Source organism: Pan troglodytes, chromosome 9 (genome assembly GCF_028858775.2).
Source record: "Pan troglodytes isolate AG18354 chromosome 9, NHGRI_mPanTro3-v2.0_pri, whole genome shotgun sequence".
NCBI lineage: Eukaryota > Metazoa > Chordata > Mammalia > Primates > Hominidae > Pan > Pan troglodytes.
This window is the reverse complement of record NC_072407.2, coordinates 110,248,765-110,271,800: the sequence shown is the minus strand read 5'-3', so window position 1 is coordinate 110,271,800 and position 23,036 is coordinate 110,248,765. Positions and strand designations below refer to the sequence as shown.

At 37.8% G+C, this 23,036-nt stretch overlaps 1 protein-coding gene across 1 annotated transcript in view; it reads right to left on the bottom strand.

Moving 5' to 3' along the window:
* ATM (ATM serine/threonine kinase) overlaps window positions 1-23,036 on the bottom strand; it is a 146,150-nt gene that overhangs the window by 83,088 nt on the left and 40,026 nt on the right. The window contains exons 17-26 of the mRNA XM_016921933.4: window positions 18,708-18,879; window positions 17,439-17,638; window positions 14,911-14,993; window positions 14,651-14,806; window positions 13,454-13,529; window positions 13,209-13,339; window positions 6,465-6,582; window positions 4,868-5,041; window positions 3,153-3,322; window positions 1,562-1,808 (exon numbers count right to left, since the gene is read on the bottom strand). Coding sequence (XP_016777422.4) covers window positions 1,562-1,808; window positions 3,153-3,322; window positions 4,868-5,041; window positions 6,465-6,582; window positions 13,209-13,339; window positions 13,454-13,529; window positions 14,651-14,806; window positions 14,911-14,993; window positions 17,439-17,638; window positions 18,708-18,879 — 1,527 coding nt within the window. The remainder of the gene's footprint in view (window positions 1-1,561; window positions 1,809-3,152; window positions 3,323-4,867; window positions 5,042-6,464; window positions 6,583-13,208; window positions 13,340-13,453; window positions 13,530-14,650; window positions 14,807-14,910; window positions 14,994-17,438; window positions 17,639-18,707; window positions 18,880-23,036) is intronic.

The following is a 23,036-nucleotide window of genomic DNA, read 5'->3' as shown; positions in this document are numbered from 1 at the left end:
CATCTTTAACCAAAAAGCTAAGAAACTGTGATTTAATTTTTGCTGTTCTTCATTCTTGAGGCAAGAGTTTCAATCGAGGTTGAACGTAATTACTTTTCCCTCCAAAACCTATTCAGGCTCTAAAAATTGCTGTCTTTTGGTTTGAATACATTAAGAAAAGAATAGTAAGATTAAGAATGCTCAGAAGACTAAGCTGGGAGATTGAATGGGAGTGGCTAGAGGCTGAGTATCTCTCTCAAATTCCATAACCTCTGGAGTGCCTATTTCTGTTCCAGCTGTCTTTGGGAAAGGAGTCCTCTGCTCACCATTTCCCTTCAGACTGCAGACTTACAACCAGTTCTGAATAGGTCCACCTAAGCAACTAAGGAACTTGCTGTTCCATTTCTTGGTTCAATATAGATAACTAGGAAACTAAAAAAAAAGGTCTCTTGAAGTTTATCTAATATTGACCAAGTTTGGTTACTTATCCCTTACTTATATCCAAAATAAATAAATACATACATAAATGTGGGGTGACCACAGCTTTTTTATCTTAAAACATTTGTATGTATGTTTTAATATAAGTTGCTTCAAAAAATTTTGGAAATGTATATAAATGATTATAAAACAAACGAAGCTTGTTAAATCCTTCCTTACTTGACTCCTTCTTTTGACAAACATTTAATGACTACTCAAAATATATTAGAGATACATCAGCCAAAAAAAAAAAAAAGAGAGAAAAATGTATACTGGAGAAGACTGGTAAATAATTAACATAATTCAAAAGTAAATTATGGTCTGGCAAGGTGGCTTACATCTGTAATCCCAGCACTTTGGGAGGCTGAGGTGAGAAGATCACCTGAGGTCAAGAGTTAAAGACCAGCCTGGCCAACATGGTGAAACCCCGTCTCTACTAAAAATATGAAAATTAGCTGGGTGTGGTGGTGCGCAGCTGTAGTCCCAGCTACTTGGGTGGCTGAGGCAGAAGAATTGCTTGAACCCAGGAGACAGAGGCTTCAGTGAACTGAGATCATGCCACTGCACTCCAGTCTGGGCAAAAGAGTAAGACTCTGTCTCAAAAACAAAAGCAAAGACAGAAAAAAAAAGGTAAATTGTATCATACGTTAGAAGGTAATAAGTGTCATAAAAAAACAAACAGCAGGGTATGAGAACTATAGGAATGAGGGACGGTTGTTTTTCTTGAAAAGTGGAAAGCTTGGTGAGATTGAAGAGGGAGTGAAGGTTTTCTGTACACTGTTTAGTATTCCTTGACTTTAACAACCAGTTTGCATTCGTGTATTACAACAGTTAAAATAAATTTTTAAATGGCAGAAGAAAATTATTCAAATGGTTTTTTGGGTCATTTCTAATTTAAAACATTTCTACTTAGTTAAAAGCCAATCAGGGGGAGACAACACGACATAACCAAAAAAATTCATGGGTTGGCTATGCTAGATAATGATTACCACAAGCTAAGTTTCAATATATAAATACGAATAAATCAAATAAATAGCCTTAAAACTTAAAGGTTATATCTCATATCATTCAGGGAATGAAAAGTACATAAAAATTGAAGCCATACCTGTTTTCCCAGTAAGTTTTCACTTTTAAGCATATCATAGACCTTGGTAGCAGTCTCTCTTTGCTGTGCCATCCCACTGTCTCCTGTACCCTCATAGGCAAAATAAGGAAGAATATTTACAAGAATCTTTGGAAAGCAGTCTGTTAGAAGACTTTTCCAGTCCTCTTGAATCTGATTAGCAATGGACTTCACCTCATCAAAATGATTTCTAATCACCAGATGTGGAATCAAAACCTTATAACAAGATCTAAAAATAGAAAAATTTAAAATACAGGTTATATATAACTTTTCCAAGTAAAATTTTATAAAATAGTTCTTAAAAACTGTTTTAATACCATCAGCATTAAAGTATCATACTTTATCCAGATTATTAAACATTCTTTAATTTTATAAATGGAAAAATTAAGTAAATTCTAAATAGTCACATTAAAAAAATTAGAAAGCTTAGAACATACCACCACCATAATTATGGGATTTAAAAATGGGACCTTGTTCAGTAGCACCCTTAGCAAAAAGAAAAAACAAAACAATAAACAAATAAAAATGGAGACTTGAATTTATATTTATTTCTTCTGCATAATCAACTAACGTAAATGCAGTTGACCCTTGAAAAGCATGGGTTTGAACTTATACTTGCATATTTTTCAACCAAATGCAGACAGAAAAACAGTATTCACGGGATGTGAAAGTCTGTATATACAGAGGACTGACTTTTCATATATGTGGGTTCTGCAGGGCCGACTTGGTGACTTGAGTACGCGTAAATTTAGGCATACCTGGGGGATCCTGGAATGAATCCCTCGCATACACAGAGATATAACTATATTGTTCTTGCCAAAATGAATGAACTATAAGGACCCTAAATTTACTTTTGTAGGAATATCCTTCTTAAAGGAAACTACCTACATACAACTCATAATCTATTAGAAAACTCTATTAGGATGAGTCTGAAACTCAGATCTGTGATATACTACATGTAAAATGCATAGCAAAGTCCATAACACAGAGCATGTTCAACAAATATGAGATGCCTTCCCATCATCCTGATACCTAAACATTACTTTTTAGTTGTTTAAAACCTCTCCATTTTCAAATTTTTCTTCTACAGAGTTAAAGTTAGCAAAATAAAGTTTTACATTAAGTTTCTAAATCTAATAGAAGTAATGACTAAAAGGCCTATAGTCAAGCAACAGAAAAGAAAAACAAGGCAGAAATAACCAGCTACTAGTAATTTATCTTCAATTTTTTCCAAAGGAAAGATGATCAAATATTAAAGCTGAAAAGGACCTGAAAGATCTCCTTGTGTAACTTCCTTACTTTACATATTAAAAAACCAAGGCATAGAGGGTCTTTATGTGGTTTGACCAAAGTCAGATAGCTGGTTGTTGGCACAGCTAGGACCAGATCTGAAGTCCAGTGACTCCCTTCAATACATTCTTATTAAAAGAAGCTGTCCTGCTTCTCATACGATGTAGGCTCCCACACACACGTGTATGGGTATGGTATGTGTGGTGCTGGTGAGGGGACTTGCTAAGTATTGTTAACTAATTTTAAATTAAACAAATTTCATATATGTCATGTATAAACTTACCTATAGAAATCCTCAATATTTGTGTAGTTTAATAAAATAAAAGGAAAAGAAGATAAGTTGTATTCAGTATCTTGAAGATTTAGCCATTCCAAAACCAGATAATCTAAATGAGATGCCATAAAGTCTTCTAAACGTCTATATCCAAAAGTTTCAGAAACTTTCTCTAAAACCTGCACGAACCAAAAAGTCAATGTGTTAAGAAAAATGAAAAAAATAAATCATTTAAATGCTTGTTAATATTATTTAGAGTAGGACCTAGAAACAACATTCATTCAACTTTTCTTGATTTCCTCATCTATGAGATGGGAATAATAATTAAGAAAATGTACTCAACTGGCACAGTATCTGACACATAGCAAACCCTTAATAAATGTTAAGTAAATAAAAATATAAAAATATGCTAAGAGTTTCCAACATTTGGTTATATTTAAAGGAAGATTTAATGTAAAATTACTGGCCAGTGGTCGTTCACACCTGTAATCCCAACGCTTTGGGAGTCTGAGGAGGGAGGGTTGCTTAAGCCCAAGAGTTCAAGACCAGCTTGGGCAACAGAGCAAGAGCCCGTCTGTATAAAAAATTAGCCAGGTGTGTGGATGTGACGGCGGGCGCCTGTAGTCCCAGCTACTCGGGAGGCTGAGGCAGGAGAATGGCATGAACCCAGGAGGCGGAGCTTGCAGTGAGCCGAGATCATGCCACTGCACTCCAGTCTGGGCGACAGAGCAAGATTCCGTCTCAAAAAAAAAAAAAAAAAAAAATTAGCCAGGTGTGGTGGCACATGCCTGTAGTCCCAGCTACTCAGGAGGCTTGGGAGGATCGCTTGAGCCCAGGAGGTCAAGACTGCAGTAAGCCATGATCACATCACCGCACTCCAGCTTGGGTGACAGAGTGAGACCCTGTCTTTCAAAATAAATAAATAAATATAAAGTAAAATTATTTCTCTTAGGCTTAAATCCAAATAAGAAAAATCCAAACAATACATAACACTTATGATTATTAGGTAATGTATTTGTATACTTTTAAGAAACACCGAACAAGTCTTATACTGAGAGGTAAAAGGCTAACTGATTATAGGCTGGCTTACTCCAAAGCACCATGGAAACTATGCTGGTAGAATGTTAACTGGCATAATATCAGTCCACTGACCTACCACTGATTTATCACATAAAAATTTGCAATGGAAAGGCCTGGAACTTCCTAAACCATAAATGCTGAGGTGATGGAAAAGAGATAGGGCCAACATTCTATAATACTGTGCTGATGTAGTAATTATAAGGCTTGGACCCTAGTCCTTCTCCCCTGATAATTGAACTTAAAAGCCTGATAGCTCTAAAATTTGACTTCTGGCCCTGCTGGATCCCAATGTGCTGCCCCAGAATCTACCGGGCAAAACACCTATACTGCTCTTGTCTCCATGTGTTTCCCTCAATAAATACTATTTCCAAAAGCCTGGTCAGTCTGGTGGACAAGTCATTCACTCTTGTTAGTACAATGAAAGCCTTGTGAAATGCTCTTAAATGGAATGTAAGAAACAGTGCATACCATAAATATACCATTTGAATAGTTTTTATATAACTGCTTTCCAATATTCCCAACCTAAAAAATAAAATTGTTTCCTAGTCTTAAATAAGTGCCACTCAGAAAATCTAGCTTTAACTTTTTAAATTATTTCACAGTGACCTAAGGAAGCTTCTAATAAAATACTCATCCATATATACCTTTTTCACAAGGTGAGGTTCTAATCCATTCTCTTTCACAGATTTACACAGGGCAAACAAAGCCTGTTTTTCGCAGATAGGGCTACAGGATAAAACCACAGCTATCAACGTCAGTAAAACAGATTTTCTATTATAAATTTCATCCAAAGGTTCAGGGTTCTCAGCACTATGGGACTTAAAAAGAAATTTAAAAAAATGTAATGTAAAATGTAAATGTTTAACAATCAATTATAAAATCCCAACTGAACTCCAGATTTTTTGACTAGCTATACACATTTCAGAAACCTCCTACTCACTAATCCTAGTTCTGTCTTTTAGTACAAGAAAGAGTAAGGACCAATACCTTTGCTAAATCACAAGTACTGACATGTTTAAAAACAAATGTGAGCTTTCCACTAAGTCAATTCCTTCATCCATTTTTTATAAGACACAGATCTATAACACTCTGGCTAAAAATCTTTTACTTTACTCAGAACCAAACCAAACATTATAGTTATCCTCTAAAAAATACAGAAACATTTAATAACTAAAACAGTGTAATTGGATTGCTTGTAACACAAAGGATATTTGTTTGGGGGATGGATACCCCATTCTCCATGATGTGATTATTTCACATTGTATACCTGTATCAAACATCTCATGTACCCCCCAAATATATATATATACACACACACACACACACACACCCCTACTATGTACCCATAAAAATTAAAAAATCTAAAAATAAAGCAAAAAGTATAAAAGATCCAAGTTCTTGTATTAACTTTGTTCACGACAATATGCTTCTATTAATGCAGTGTAAGACAGAGTTAGCCTTTTTGGTAACTATAATACAATGTTGATTCATACTATAATCACAAGATACAAAACTTCCTACGTCTTTTTCTAAATGAATTGCTGTCAGATCAGTATTTTCCCTTTTTGCAGATGACAGGCTGATTTAAAATGTATAATATACATTATCTCATTAGATTTTATGTTATTTACACTTATCTTTCTAATCTATTGAAATTCTTTTCTAAACTCATATTCTTTCAATTGTTCCTTTCAATTTCCTGCTATCACAGACTTGACAGTTATTTAACTACCTTAAATACTTGTAAGAAACAAACCAGGGCATAAATAAATGAAAAAATTTGAACTCTAAGATAATCATTACCATAAAAAATATATTATTCTACAGAAATGTGAAATATCACAAGTTTCACTGTAAACACCACAATGATTTGATTTTGTGTGAGATTCTTCTCCTTAATCCGTTTCTTCCCATTGTCACCTGTTCCCTTAATTAGCTTTTAATCAGATCACATACAAAAGGATTTTTAAAATAAAAAAGGGAGCCATTTATACTCCATAAAAACTCAGTTAAATTTTGGGTTTCTCCATAAAAATGCTAAACCAAAAGAAATTGCTATGATTTGACCCATTGTGACCCAGAAAGAATGCAGTTTCATTCAATTCATACAGTTGTTTTAGAGCAGCTTTATACTGTAAACTACTGGATTATAAACTCTCTTATGCCAAACTTGGTGAAGTAATTTATGGGATATTCATAGCAAGCATATGATAACAGCAAACACATGTTACTTAAAATTACCATTTCTCTCATTCCTTCCTGAGCTTTCAAGTATGCATTTTCAAAAGCTGTTTGCTGAAGCTTCAAAGGAAGTGCTTTCAGTAACCTGGAAGAATCTCCCTTCGTGTCCTGGAACAATCTTAAAACAAGCAAGCAAACAAACAAACAAAAAGTGAAATAATTTTTAAATTTCAAACCCTACTTTCCAAAGCATATTCCAGAACAAAAATAAATCACTCTGTGAGACATAATAACATACTAGCTCTTTCTTAAAGACTAACAAAACCGAGTTTATTTAAAGAGGTTCAGACCAGCAGCTTAGTATTAAGGTCTTGAATACAAAATCTGTTTTCTCCTAGAACTGAAGAGGGTCTCAAAATATATTTTAACTATTGCCCAAATTTGAACAGCACTGAACTCAAACTAGCCAGAAAAGATAAACCGTTCTCTGGCCGAACACCAATTAGTTGAGTCCACAGATTCCAATGTCAACCTGCTCTAACATTTAATCACTCTGAAAGCGGGTAAGTTAATGTTTTTATGTACCATTTAAATTTTGTTTTATGTGATGGAAAAAAGTTGATCAGTACACCTTTTGCGTAACACCCACATATTTAAGGATAACTCTTTAATCAACTTTGTCTTTTATCCTTTTTTAGTAATCGAAGCTTTTATAATTATGTTCCTCTGATTCTTCTAGTTTCACTCACTGCTCTTAAAATAGCTGAACATTAGATATCTGCTATTGTCTGAATGTTTAACCCCTCCAAATGTCATGTTGAAATCTGAACCCCATTAGGTTATGCCTAATGGGAGGTGTCGGAGTCATGGGGGCAGATCCCTCACGAATAGATTAAGGCCTGAGGGTAAGGAATGAGTGAGTTCTCGCTATTCAGTTCCCTCCCACAAGGGCTGGTTATTTAAAAAAAGAGCCTGGCAGGGCCTTCCCCGCCTCCACCCTTGCTTCCTCTCTCACCATGTGATCTCTGCACACACTGATTCCTCTTTGCCTTCTGCCATGAGTCTGAGGCCCTTACCAGATGTAGACGCCATATGCCAAATAAACCTCTTTTCTTTGTAAATATCCAGCCTCAGGTATTCCTTTATAGCAACACAAAGGGACTAAGACAAAATCTAACAAGTGTAAAATAAAAAAAAGAATGCTACTTGCATGTTATTCTTGAATTTATACTTTTTGAATCTTCAGTTTTTTTAATGCCACCACTACACTGCCGCCTTATTACATTCAATTCAGTCTTATATTACCTCAGTCCTTAAAGTTCAGCATACATTTGCTTTTATCTGTGAAATTTAATAACGACTTGAACTACTAAACATATTCATTAGAAATCCTTGCAATGCATTATGGTCTTACTAAAAACAGTTCCAAACCTGAGGAGTTAGACACAAAATCTAGTTTATGAAAACATTACTGTCGGCATATTCAAATACTGAAATATTAGTTTTAATACTTTATGTGACTGCTGAACAATATAGTGATCTTTTATTATTGATCGCTTACATTTTAAAGTTACTCAAATGATTTTCAGCTTTGATGTTTTTGAAGCATCATGTAATTTTTTTCCAAGCACATTCATTTATTTTAAAACAGTTATTGGATACCTATCACATGCCAAGTATTGTTTTAGGTGCTAAAAATACAACAATGAACAGAACAGACAAAAACCAGTGCCTTTAGGAACATATATACTAGTGGAATAGGGAGAAGTAAATATATTAAAATATGTTTCACGTTATCATAAATGCTAGAGAAAAATAAAACAAGGGAATAGCAAGATGGCAACATAGGAACAGTTCTGATCTGCAGCTCCCAGTGAGATCAACGCAGAAGGTGGTGATTTCTGCATTTCCAACTGAGGTAGATGGCTCATCTCATTGGGACTGGTTAGACAGTGGGTGCAGCCCACGGAGGGAGAGTCGAAGCAGGGTGGGGTGTAGCCTCACCCGGGAAGCGCAAGGGGTCGGGGAACTCCCTCTCCTAGCCAAGGGAAGCCGTGAGGGGCTATGCTGTGAGGGGCTATGCTGTGAGGAATGGTGGATTCCTGCCCAGATACTACGCTTTTCCCGCGGTCTTTGCAACCCGCAGACCAAGAGATTCCCTTGGGTGCCTACACCACCAGGGCCCTGGGTTTAAAGCACAAAGCTGGGCGGCCATTTGGGCAGACACTGAGCTAGCTGCAAGAGTTTTTTTTCATACCCCAGTGGCACCTGGAACGCCAGCGAGACGGACCCATTCACTCCCCTAGAAAGGGGGCTGAAGCCAGGGAGCCAAGTGGTCTAGCTCAGCGGATGCCACCCCCATGGAGACCAGCAAGTTAAGATCCACTGGCTTGAAATTCTCGCTGCCAGCAGAACAGTCTGAAGTCGACCTGGGACACTGAAGCTTGGTGGGGGGAGGGGCGTCTGCAATTACTGAGGCTTCAGTAGGATGTTTTCCCTTCACAGTATAAACACAGCCAGTAGGAAGTTCGAACTGGGCGGAGCCCACCATAGTGCCACAAAGCCACTGTAGCCAGACTGCCTCTCTAGATTCCTCCTCTCTGGGCAGGGTATCTCTGAAAGACAGGCAGCAGCCCCTGTCAGGAGCTTATAGATAAAATTCCCATCTCCCTGACACAGAGCACCTGGGGAAAGGGGTGGTTGTGGGCACAGCTTCAGCAGACTTAAACGTTCCTGCCTGCAAGCTCTGAAGAGAATAGCGGATCTCCCAGCACAGTGCTCGAGCTCTGCTAAGGGACAGACTGCCTCCTCAAGTGGGTCCCTGACCCCCGTGCCTCCTGACTGGGAGACACCTCCCAGCAGGGGTCGACAGACACCTCATACAGAAGAGCTCCCGCTGCCATCTGGCGGGTGCCGCTCTGGGACGAACCTTCCCAGAGGAAGGAACAGGCAGCAATCTTTGCTGTTCTGCAGCCTCCACGGATGATACCCAGGCAAACAGGGTCTGGAGTGGACCTCCAGCAAACTCCAGCAGATCTGCAGCAGAGGGGCCTGACTGTAAAAAGGAAAACTAACAAACAGAAAGGAATAGCGTCAACATCAACAAAAAGGATGTCCACACAGAAACCCCATACAAAGGTCACCAACATCAAAGACCAAAGGTAGATAAATCCACGAAGATGAGGAAAAACCAGTGCAAAAGGGCTGAAAATTCCAAAAACCGGAATGCCTCTTCTGCTGCAAAGGATCACAATTCTTCACCAGCAAGGGAACAAAACTGGACAGAGAATGAGTTTGACGAATTGACAGAAGTAGGCTTCGGAAGATGGGTAATAACAAACTCCTCTGAGCTAAAGGAGCATGTTCTAACCCAATGCAAGGAAGCTAAGAACCTTGAAAAAAGGTTAGAGGAACTGCTAACTAGAATAATCAGTGTAGAGAAGAACATAAATGACCTGATGGAGCTGAAAAATGCAGGACGAGAACGTCGTGAAGCATACGCAAGTATCAACAGCCGAATTGATTACGCAGAAGAAAGGATATCAGAGATTGAAGATCAACTTAATGAAATAAACCATGAAGACACGATTAGAGAAAAAAGAATGAAAAGGAACAAACAAAGCCTCCAAGAAATATGGGACTATATGAAAAGACCAAATCTACGTTTGTCTGGTGTACCTGAAAGTGATGGGGAGAATGGAACCAAGTTGGAAACACTCTTCAGGATATTATCAGAACTTCCCCAATCTAGCGAGACAGGCCAACATTCAAATTCAGGAAATACAGAGACCACCACAAAGATACTCCTCTAGAAGAGCAACCCCAAGACACATAATCATCAGATTCACCAAGGTTGAAATGAATGAAAAAATGTTAAGGGCAGCCAGAGAGAAAGGTCGCGTTACCCACAAAGGGAAGCCCATCAGACTTAACAGCAGATCTCTCGGCAGAAACCTTACAAGCCAGAAGAGAGTGGGGGCCAATATTCATCACTCTTAAAGAAAATAATTTTCAACTCAGAATTTCATATCCAGCCAAACTAAGCTTCATAACCAAAGGAGAAATAAAATCCTTTATAGACAAGCAAATGCTGAGAGATTTTGTCACCACCAGGCCTGCCTTACAAGAGCTCCTGAAGGTAGCACTAAATATGGAAAGGCAAAGCTGGTACCAGCCACTGCAAAAACATACCAAATTGTAAAGACCATTGACACTATGAAGAAACTGCATCAACCAATGGGCAAAATAACCAGTTAGCATCATAATGACAGGATCAAATTCACACATAACAATATTAACCTTAAATGTAAATGGGCTAAAATGTCCCAGTTAAAAGACAGAGACTGGCAAATTGGATAAAGAGTCAAGACCCATCAGTGTGCTGTATTCAGGGGACCCATCTCACATGCAAAGACACACATAGGCTCAAAATAAAGGGATGGAGGAATATTTACCAAGCAAATAGAAAGAAAAAAAGCAAGGGTTGCAATCCTAGTCTCTGATAAAACAAACATCCAACAAAGATCAAGAACGACAAAGAAGGGCATTACATGATGGTATAGGGATCAATGCAACAAGAAGTGCTAACTATCCTAAATATATATGCACCCAATACAGGAGCACCCAGATTCATAAAGCAAGTTCTTATAAAGACCTACGAAGAGACTTAGACTTCCACACAATAATAGCGGGAGACTTTAACACCCCACTGTCAATATTAGACAGATCAATGAGACAGAAAATTAACAAGGATATTCAGGACTTGAACCGAACTCTGGACCAAGCAGACCTAACAGACATCTACAGAACTCTCCACCCCAAATCAACAGAGTAATATACATTCTTCTCAGCACCACATCACACTTATTCTAAAACTGACCACATAATTGAAAGTAAAACACTCCTCAGCAAATGCAAAAGAATAGAAATCATAACAGTCTCTCAGATCACAGTGCAATCAAATTAGAACTGAGGATTAAGAAACTCACTCAAAACCGCACAACTACATGGAAACTGAACAACCTGCTCCTGAATGACTACTAGGTAAATAACGAAATGAAGGCAGAAATAAGTAAGTTCTTTGAAACCAATAAGAACAAAGACACAATGTACCAGAATCTCTGGGACACAGCTAAAGCAGTGTTTAGAGGGAAATTTATAGCACTAAATGCCCACAGGACAAAGTGGGAAAGATCTAAAATCGACACCCTAACATCACAATTAAAAGAACTAGAGAAGCAAGAGCAAACAAGTTCAAAAGCTAGCAGAAGACAAGAAATAACTAAGATCAGAGCTGAGTGAAGGAGATAGAGACACACACAAAAAAAACCTTTCAAAAAAATCAATTAATCCAGGAGCTGATTTTTTGAAAAGATTAACAAAATAGACCACTAGCAAGACTAATAGAGAGAAGAATCAAATAGACTCAATAAAAAATGTGAAAGAGGATAATACCACTGATCCCACAGAAATACAAACTACCATCAGAGAATACTATAAATACCTCTATGCAAATAAACTAGAAAATCTAGACGAAAGTGATAAGTTCCTAGACACATACAACCTCCCAACTAAAGCAGGAAGAAGTCGAATCCCTGAATAGACCAATAACAAGTTCTGAAATTGAGGCAGTAATTAATAGCCTACCAACCAAAAAAAGCCCAGGACCAGAGGGATTCACAGCCGAATTCTAACAGGGGTACAAAGAGGAGCTGGTACCATTCCTTCTGAAACTATTCCAAACAATAGAAAAAGAGGGACTCTTCCCTAACTCATTTTATGATGCCAGCATCATCCTGATACCAAAACCTGGCAGAGACACAAGAAAAAAAGAAAATTTCAGGCCATTATCCGTGATGAACATCGATGTGAAAATCCTCGATAAAATACTGGCAAACTGAATCCAGCACATCAAAACGCTTATCCACCACTATCAAGTCAGCTTCATCCCTGGGACACACGGCTGATTCAGCATACACAAATCAATAAACATAATCCATCACATAAACAGAACGAATGACAAAAACTACATGATTAAAGGCTCACGCCTGTAATCTCAGCACTTTGGGGGGACAAGGCGGGTGGATCACCTGAGGTCAGGCGTTCAAGACCAGCCTGGCCAACATGGTGAAACTCCATCTCTACAAAAAATAAAAAAATTAGCTGGGCATGGTGGCAGGCGCCTGTAATCCCAGCTACTCAGGAGGATGAGGCAGGAGAATTGCTTGAACCGAGGAGGTGGAGGCTGCAGTGAACCGAGATCACACCATTGCACTCCAGCCTGGGAGACATGAGCGAAACTCCATCTCAAAAAAAAAAAAAAAAAGAATGAAATTAATATATGTTTATTCCAGTACTCAAATATAAAAGATCCTCATGATAGAATCCTTCCAGTGCTTCACTGGATGTTCACTCAAGTAAATATAATTGTAATTAGCACAATGTAAAATGTGCTAATTATCATTTTATAAACTCACATAAAATCACAGTAATTTCCAAACAGTCCATATCTCCTGTACATGATAGTAGACACACCTCACTCAAGTCAACCACTTGTTAGCTCTGTGGCATAAGCAAGTTACTTTACCTCACTAAGTCACAGTTTTCATTTATAAATTGAAGGAAATAATAGAATCTAAGTGACAGAAGTATAAGAATTAAGAATAAACATAAATGCCAGGCACACCGTATATACTCAACAAGTGTTAGCTATTTTTAATATTGCAACTGTGAGCTGTTACTATGTAAGACATTCTACTGCCATCTGCAGCATTCCAAATACTTCATGAATATTTGACCCATTACCTATTGATTGACTCTGCAGCCAACATGCGAACTTGGTGATGATTGTCAGCAAGAAATTGTGTAAATACTTCATTTACAGGAAAGTCTTTTCCCATTACATTAAGAATGGCCCATTTTGAATAAGGATCAGCCTATGGGAAAAGAACTGTGGTTAAATATGAAATAGAGAAAAATTACTCATTAACAAACAAAGACTGCTTTAAAATTTTCAGTGGAGATCTTACTAAAAAAATGCAAAAACTCACCTCAAGCAAAGTTTTAAGGCAATTTACTAGGGCCATTCTTACAGAGAATATATATTTCCTCTCCTTTGTTAGATGCCTGAAATCAAGTAAGTTTTCCAAAGTTAAATAATCATTCTGATAAAAGCACTCAGAAAACTCACTGAATATTAAGGTTATTATAAGTTACTTCCAATATGTCTTTCTGTGCTAAACTTATTTGTCATTATGTGGAATATGCCAACATACTCACCTTGCCAAAAATTCAAGCTAAAAGAAATTAGTGTGAAAGAATTCATTTTAGCGTATATTATTTGTTTTATACCATTATGTCCTTTTTTGGGGGCTACCATAGAATGGCTAACTACATTATAGTAAACTTACTTTAGAAAGAAATTTCTTTGTTAAAGTTTTTTTTGGTATATTGAAGATTTCAAAACCACATTCAGGCCGGGTGCACTGGCTCACACCTGTAATCCCAACACTTTGGGAGGCCAAGGTGGGCAGATCACTTGAGGTCAGGAGTTTGGGACCAGCCTGGCCAACGTGTTGAAACCCCATCTCTACTAAAAATACAAAAAAATTAGCCAGGCGTTGTGGCGGGAGCCTGTAATCATAGCTGCTCGGGAGGCTGAGGCAGGACAATTGCTTGAACCTACTAGGCGGAGGTTGCAGTGAGCAGATATAGCACCACTGCACTCCAGCCTGCAGCCTGGGTGATGGAGTGAGACTCCATCTCAAAAAAACACAAAAACAAAAAACAGTCTATTGATTTAGAATTACTTAGCAATCAAATAGTACAAGGGTTCTAAATTATATGTATGTGCTCCTCTGTTAAGTATCAGGGTGTTATCTTGGAATGTGACAATATGCATAAAATAACCAGATAAGGACAAGGCCAATTTGTTCACTTTGGGAACATGAACAATTCAACTGATTTTGGCTTGTTGTCCTTTCTTTATTCACTATACATGTCAAATTATTAAGCGATTCAAAATTTGCAGAGAAATGAGTTAAACAGTTTAGAAAGCCAAGCCTTAAACAAAAAGCAATGCAGTTCTTCAAGCAACTGAGGGAAACACAAATTACATTCTGCTATTCTTAAAAGATGTATTAGCTATGTAGGAAGATCAGAAGAAATCACTGATGTGGATACAAAACTTGCATTCGTATCCACAGATAGCAAAAGAAAAATAGGACCACAAAATAGACTGTACCTACCAAAATGCTCCAATTACTGTAAGAAACTGTCCTTGAGCATCCCTTGTGTTCTCAGAGTCCATATTGCTTTGACCTAGGTTTTTCACTACATGAAGGACATGGTTTAAAATAGTTTTACAAACATCTTGGTCACGACGATACAAAGAACACACATTGCTGTGGTAAAAAAAAAAAAAAAGTTTAACTTTATAAGCTTAACAGAACACATCAGTTATTTTATAAATTTAAAGTGAACATAACATAAGGTTTTAATTTCTTACGATAGTGGTTTCAGAAGTTCAAGAACATCTTCCATTGGCAAGGGGTACTCTTCTCCAGGAAGCTCCTTTAAAAGCATTAGATACTAAGATGGTAGGAGGGAAAAAAATCAGGTTTATCCACAAATCATTTACTTTAAAAAGTATATAAACATAGGCTAGATGCAGTGGCTCACACCTGTAATCCCAGCACTTTGGGAGGCTGAAGCGGGCAGATCACAAGGTCAGGAGTTTGAGAACAGCCTGGCCAATATGGTGAAACTCCATCTCTACTAAAAACACAAAAATTAGCCAGGGGTGGTGGCAGGCGCCTATAATCCCAGCTACTCAGGAGGCTGAGGCAGGAGAATCGCTTGAACCTGGGAGGCGGAGGTTGCAGTGAGCCGAGATCGCGCCACTGCACTCCAGCCCGGGCAACAGAGCGAGATTCCGTCTCAAAAAAAAATTTTTTTTAAGTATATAAACATAAATTCATACATGCACACACGTACACACACACACAGCTGTAAATATTTAAGAGGTGTATAGTAAAAACAAAAGGCTTTGAAGTCAAACAGAAAATTCAAATCCCAGTACCACAGCCTTAACTTTTCTGGTAAAAAACTTGCCTTATGTCATCTAGGGCCTTCGTACCCTCATCTGTAGAGTGAAGATATATCACTTACCTGGCCAGATAACTGTGAGGATTAGAGAAAATAAACGTAAAAGTCTAGCTTCTATGGTGGAATTCAATAAATGATCATTATTACCACTGTTGCAGTTAAGAGCTTGAGCAAGATTCTGAAACTGTAAGTCTCCACTCTCCCAAAATAATGCTTGGGGATAATAGACCAGTGGTTGAAAACTATTAATGAATTTTGGAAAGCAGAGATAATCATGGGCAGGGAAGATGTCAAAAACCCTGACCTATCTTCCCATAAGGCAATCTTGTAAGGCTCTTTATGGTACTATGCACAGAAAGGGCTGCTGCAACGACCAGTTATAATGGTAGTTATTATCTGGGCAGCCAGTTTCCGAGAACTACCAAATAATTTTCTGGCTATACTGAAATAATAAGGGATTTTTTTTCCTATTTACATATACAATAATATATTTCTTAATCCTTTTCAGATATTAACAAAGGAAATTAAATGATCCTTTTCATTATTTGACATGACAGTCATGTACATGAGGTTACTGAATGTTCTGAAGTGACTTGAAACATCAATACTTCAAGAAAAGCATGTAACTTCCTCTTGGTCAGGGATAGAGACTTGAGTATCTGCCAGGACCTAAACCAGGGGCCCAAACAGGGCACAACCAAACTTGTCTTCTCACTCTAAGGGATTGACGTGCATTTTCACCAAGGGTGGGAAACATGACCAGGGATTCCACCAATGACTCAGCCTACAATTTACTGTGATCAGAGGTTCTAATTAGGGACTCACCAGGCATGTGTGACAATTTGCTGGAACTGGGGACATGACCTAGGACCCAACTTGCTACTCGCTAGACCAGGGGCTCTACCTCCACATACACTGGGGCTAGGGCTAAGAAAATGGCCCACATGGTTAGATTAGTTATATATAAGGTTGTTGAGCAAATAAGTAAATGTATTCAGGTTGAGTGGATAGTCAGGTTTTGGGGTGTTTTTTTTAACTGCTAGTAAAGCAATTTATAAATTTGGACAGAAAAAAAGATAAACTGTGTGATGTTGGCTTGGATTTAAAGATATCTATCAACAGACAGATAAATGGACAGGGTGAAGGCAGAAGAGGAATTACTTTTGCAACATTCTCGTCAAAGTATACATTTAATCATAAGGAAACATCAGACAAACTCAGAGCAATGGACCTGTACTATTCAAATATATGAAGGTCATGATAAACAAAAAAAAAGAACTGTTCCAGATTGAAGGAGACTAAACAGACTACACACCTAAATGCAATGACAAAATGTTAACTTCCTGATTTTGATGATTATACTGTGGCTAAACAGAAGTGTATCCTTGTTTTTAGGAAATATACACTGAAGTATAAGGAGCATCATGTGTGCGATTTCATCTCAAAATGGTTCAGAGAAAATGATGTATCTGCGTATGAGTGTGTGTGTGGAGAGAGGGAATGATTAAGCAAATACGGTAAAATGTTAACTGTAGTATTCTTGTAACTTCACTATCATTTTGAAATCAAATGCAAAAAACTGAAAACATATAAACTAAGGTCAAAGGCAAGGTTCCAACTTCAAACACAATGTTATGTAATATTTTTACATTCAGGGTCTATGTTTCTTAGCCTAATTAAAATAATTTATAACAATTAAACCTAAAGAGAATAAATCTATCCAAAACCTAAGTTTTAATATTTCAGCATCCACTTAAATTTGCTCACAGCACATTAAAAGTGTTATTTTCCAACTAGTGTCAGGTTCATTTCTCAAGAAAACAACTTCAATTCTTCAAAGACACCATGTGATTCTTACATGTCAACTCATTACATTTAGTCAGCAACATCAGATAAAATCCAAGAGCTTCTTCATTTAACGTAACTCACCATATGCAGGTGGAGGGATTTGGTAGGGTCTAGCGTGCTAGAATCAATTAACATTAACAATTTCCTCCGAATATCAGCTGCCCTAAAGGACACAGTATTGGTCTGAGCAGTAGTTACACACAAACACAAGAACTTGAGCATGTCTAAGAAAAGTAGATCTTGCTTTGACAGATATTCTTCAGCTAAAGGATTAATGGCACCTAAAAATAAAAAGCACTCATTAACACTAAGAGAAGGGCACAACAGCCATATATACTCATATTAACTCAAATTTCCTCCTCTTCACGAAAAAAAAAGTATATGAAAAGCAAAATTATAGTGAAATTAATTATATACTGAAAGCTTCAAGTCTTTTTGAAAAATTATCCAGGATTCTGTTGTCAAGAAATAATTTAAAATATGAGAAAAAAAAAACCCCTTAGACAAATGATCATTGTAATAATGTTTATTGTAGGAAAATAGAAAAGAATCTAAATTTCTGACAATAAAAAATGTCAAGTAAATTATGGTATTTATGACAGAAAAACGGTGAAGCCATTAAAAAATATGACTATCAAGAAAAGCAACTACCTGGAAAAATACTTATAATTAAACAGGCATTCATAACATGTGAATGTTGATGTTGACTACAATTTTGAATGTTTCTACAGAGAAATAATAGAAAAAGGTTAAAAGCAGTGGCATTACAGGTGGGTTTTCATTTCCTGCTTTCTATTGAGGAAATAACCTATCATATGATTTTATTTCTTTTTTTGAGACAGAGTCTTGCTCTGTCGCCCAGGCTGGAATGCAGTGGCATGATCTTGGCTCACTGCAACCTCCACCTCCCCAGGTTCATGCCATTCTCCTGCTTCAGCCTCCCAAGTAGCTGGGACTACAGGCGCCCGCCACCACGCCCGGCTAATTTTTGTGTTTTTAGTAGAGACGGGGTTTCACCACGTTAGCCAGGATGGTCTTGATCTCCTGACCTCATGATCTGCCTGCCTTGGCCTCCCAAAGTGCTGAGATTACAAGTGTGAGCCACCATGCCTGGCCTGGTTTTATTTCTTTAATAGTTATCTTAAGTTCCTTCTATGAAGAATAAAATATGAAACTAATAAACTCAAATAAAAATCAGAAAAATATAAAGTATATAAGAAAGGAACAATCCTAAAAGGCTATACTAAGAGAAAATGAAATAAGCACAAAATTGATATCAATGAGGCCTCTTATACTGCCAAATCAATATAAAGAGGTAAAAGAAATCCCAAGTAGTAAATATGTATTTACCTATGGTACTTTGGCTCTCTCCAGGTTCGTTTGCATCACTAACACTACTATCAGGGTAATCGTTAAATAGATTCATGGATGACTGATCCTCCACCTCCATTAGATTTCCATTAGTGTCATCTTCCATCGATTCTACTTCTCCACGGTCAAATGGCTTTTTGATTAAGGATGCCTTCAAGGAAGAGAAACAAAGATGTTCAAGATGGCTTCTTGCAGGAGCATGCTGTAGTCAAAATTTACCTAATCAGGCTGGGCACAGTGGCTCACATCTGTAATCCCAGCAATTTGGGAGGCTGAGGCAGGTGGATCACCTGAGGTCAGGAGTTTGAAACCAGCCTGGCCAACATGGTGAAACCTTGTCTCTATTTAAACTACAAAAATTAGCTGGGTGTGGTGGTGGCCCTGTAATCCCAGCTACTCAGGAAGCTGAGGCAGGAGAATCACTTGAACTCAGGAGGCAGAGATTGCAGTGAGCCGAGATCATGCCACTGCACTCCAGCCTGGGTTTGACGAAGCGAGACTCTGTCTCAAAAAAAAAAAAAAATTTTACCTAATCAAACAATTCAAGGTTCATATGTAAGTATGAACACTACAGTACTTTTTCTACTAAATGTCAAACAATAGTAAAATGGATACATAACCTGTAATATGTCTACATAACAAAATAATATGCAAACTTTAAAAATTATTTCTTTTTTTTATTATTATACTTTAAGTTTTAGGGTACATGTGCACATTGTGCAGGTTAGTTACATATGTATACATGTGCCATGCTGGTGCGCTGCACCCACTAACTCGTCATCTAGCATTAGGTATATCTCCCAATGCTATCCCTCCCCCCTCCCCCCTCCCCACCACAGTCCCTAGAGTGTGATATTCCCCTTCCTGTGTCCATGTGATCTCATTGTTCAATTCCCACCTATGAGTGAAAATATGCGGTGTTTGGTTTTTTGTTCTTGCGATAGTTTACTGAGAATGATGATTTCCAATTTCATCCATGTCCCTAACAAAGGACATGAACTCATCATTTTTTATGGCTGCATAGTATTCCATGGTGTATATGTGCCACATTTTCTTAATCCAGTCTATCATTGTTGGACATTTGGGGTGGTTCCAAGTCTTTGCTATTGTGAATAGCGCCGCAATAAACATACTTGTGCATGTGTCTTTATAGCAGCATGATTTATACTCCTTTGGGTATATACCCAGTAATGGGATGGCTGGGTCAAATGGTATTTCCAGTTCTAGATCCCTGAGGAATCGCCACACTGACTTCCACAATGGTTGAACTAGTTTACAGTCCCACCGACAGTGTAAAAGTGTTCCTATTTCTCCACATCCTCTCCAGCACCTATTGTTTCCTGACTTTTGAATGATTGCCATTCTAACTGGTGTGAGATGGTATCTCATCGTGGTTTTGATTGGCATTTCTCTGATGGCCAGTGATGATGAGCATTTTTTCCTGTGTTTTTTGGCTGCATAAATGTCTTCTTTTGAGAAGTGTCTGTTCATGTCCTTCGCCCACTTTTTGATGGGGTTGTTTGTTTTTTTCTTGTAAATTTGTTTGAGTTCATTGTAGATTCTGGATATTAGCCCTTTGTCAGATGAGTAGGTTGCGAAAATTTTCTCCCATTTTGTAGGTTGCCTGTTCACTCTGATGGTAGTTTCTTTTGCTGTGCAGAAGCTCTTTAGTTTAATTAGATCCCATTTATCAATTTTGTCTTTTGTTGCCATTGCTTCTGGTGTTTTAGACATGAAGCCCTTGCCCATGCCTATGTCCTGAATGGTAATGCCTAGGTTTTCTTCTAGGGTTTTTATGGTTTTAGGTCTAACGTTTAAGTCTTTAATCCATCTTGAGTTAATTTTTGTATAAGGTGTAAGGAAGGGATCCAGTTTCAGCTTTCTACCTATGGCTAGCCAGTTTTCCCAGGACCATTTATTAAATAGGGAATCCTTTCCCCATTGCTTTTCTCAGGTTTGTCAAAGATCAGATAGTTGTAGATATGCGGCGTTATTTCTAAGGGCTCTGTTCTGTTCCATTGATCTATGTCTCTGTTTTGGTACCAGTACCATGCTGTTTTGGTTACTGTAGCCTTGTAGTATAGTTTGAAGTCAGGTAGCGTGATGCCTCCAGCTTTGTTCTTTTGGCTTAGGATTGACTTGCTGATGCGGGCTCTTTTTTGGTTCCATATGAACTTTAAAGTAGTTTTTTCCAATTCTGTGAAGAAAGTCATTGGTAGCTTGATGGGGATGGCATTGAATCTGTAAATTACCTTGGGCAGTATGGCCATTTTCACGATATTGATTCTTCCTACCCATGAGCATGGAATGTTCTTCCATTTGTTTGTATCCTCTTTTATTTCATTGAGCAGTGGTTTGTAGTTCTCCTTGAAGAGGTCCTTCACATCCCTTGTAAGTTGGATTCCTAGGTATTTTATTCTCTTTGAAGCAATTGTGAATGGGAGTTCACTCATGATTTGGCTCTCTGTTTGTCTGTTGTTGGTGTATAAGAATGCTTGTGATTTTGGTACATTGATTTTGTATCCTGAGACTTTGCTGAAGTTGCTTATCAGCTTAAGGAGATTTTGGGCTGAGACAATGGGGTTTTCTAGGTATACAATCATGTCGTCTTCAAACAGGGACAATTTGACTTCCTCTTTTCCTAATTGAATACACTTTATTTCCTTCTCCTGCCTAATTGCCCTGGCCAGAACTTCCAACACTATGTTGAATAGGAGTGGTGAGAGAGGGCATCCCTGTCTTGTGCCCGTTTTCAAAGGGAATGCTTCCAGTTTTTGCCCATTCAGTATGATATTGGCTGTGGGTTTGTCATAGATAGCTCTTATTATTTTGAAATACGTCCTATCAATACCTAATTTATTGAGAGTTTTTAGCATGAAGGGTTGTTGAATTTTGTCAAAGGCTTTTTCTGCATCTATTGAGATAATCATGTGGTTTTTGTCTTTGGCTGTGTTTATATGCTGGATTACATCTATTGATTTGCGTATATTGAACCAGCCTTGCATCCCAGGGATGAAGCCCACTTGATCATGGTGGATAAGCTTTTTGATGTGCTGCTGGATTCGTTTTGCCAGTATTTTATTGAGGATTTTTGCATCAATGTTCATCAAGGATATTGGTCTAAAATTCTCTTTTTTGGTTGTGTCTCTGCCTGGCTTTGGTATCAGAATGATGCTGGCCTCATAAAATGAGTTAGGGAGGATTCCCTCTTTTTCTATTGATTGGAATAGTTTCAGAAGGAATGGTACCACTTCCTCCTTGTACCTCTGGTAGAATTCGGCTGTGAATCCATCTGGTCTTGGACTCTTTTTGGTTGGTAAGCTATTGATTATTGCCACAATTTCAGCTCCTGTTATTGGTCTATTCAGAGATTCAACTTCTTCCTGGTTTAGTCTTGGGAGAGTGTATGTGTCCAGGAATTTATCCATTTCTTCTAGATTTTCTAGTTTATTTGCGTAGAGGTGTTTGTAGTATTCTCTGATGGTAGTTTGTATTTCTGTGGGATTGGTGGTGATATCCCCTTTATCATTTTTTATTGTGTCTATTTGATTCTTCTCTCTTTTTTCTTTATTAGTCTTGCTAGTGGTCTATCAATTTTGTTGATCCTTTCAAAAAACCAGCTCCTGGATTCATTAATTTTTTGAACGGTTTTTTGTGTCTCTATTTCCTTCAGTTCTGCTCTGATTTTAGTTATTTCTTGCCTTCTGCTAGGTTTTGAATGTGTTTGCTCTTGCTTTTCTAGTTCTTTTAATTGTGATGTTAGGGTGTCAATTTTGGATCTTTCCTGCTTTCTCTTGTGGGCATTTAGTGCTATAAATTTCCCTCTACACACTGCTTTGAATGCGTCCCAGAGATTCTGGTATGTTGTGCCTTTGTTCTCGTTGGTTTCAAAGAACATCTTTATTTCTGCCTTCATTTCGTTATGTACCCAGTAGTCATTCAGGAGCAGGTTGTTCGGTTTCCATGTAGTTGAGTGGTTTTGAGTGAGATTCTTAATCCTGAGTTCTAGTTTGATTGCACTGTGGTCTGAGAGATAGTTTGTTATAATTTCTGTTCTTTTACATTTGCTGAGGAGAGCTTTACTTCCAACTATGGGGTCAATTTTGGAATAGGTGTGGTGTGGTGTTGAAAAAAATGTATATTCTGTTGATTTGGGGTGGAGAGTTCTGTAGATGTCTACTAGGTCCACTTGGTGCAGAGCTGAGTTCAATTCCTGGGTATCCTTGTTGACTTTCTGTCTCGTTGATCTGTCTAATGTTGACAGTGGGGTGTTAAAGTCTCCCATTATTAATGTGTGGGAGTCTAAGT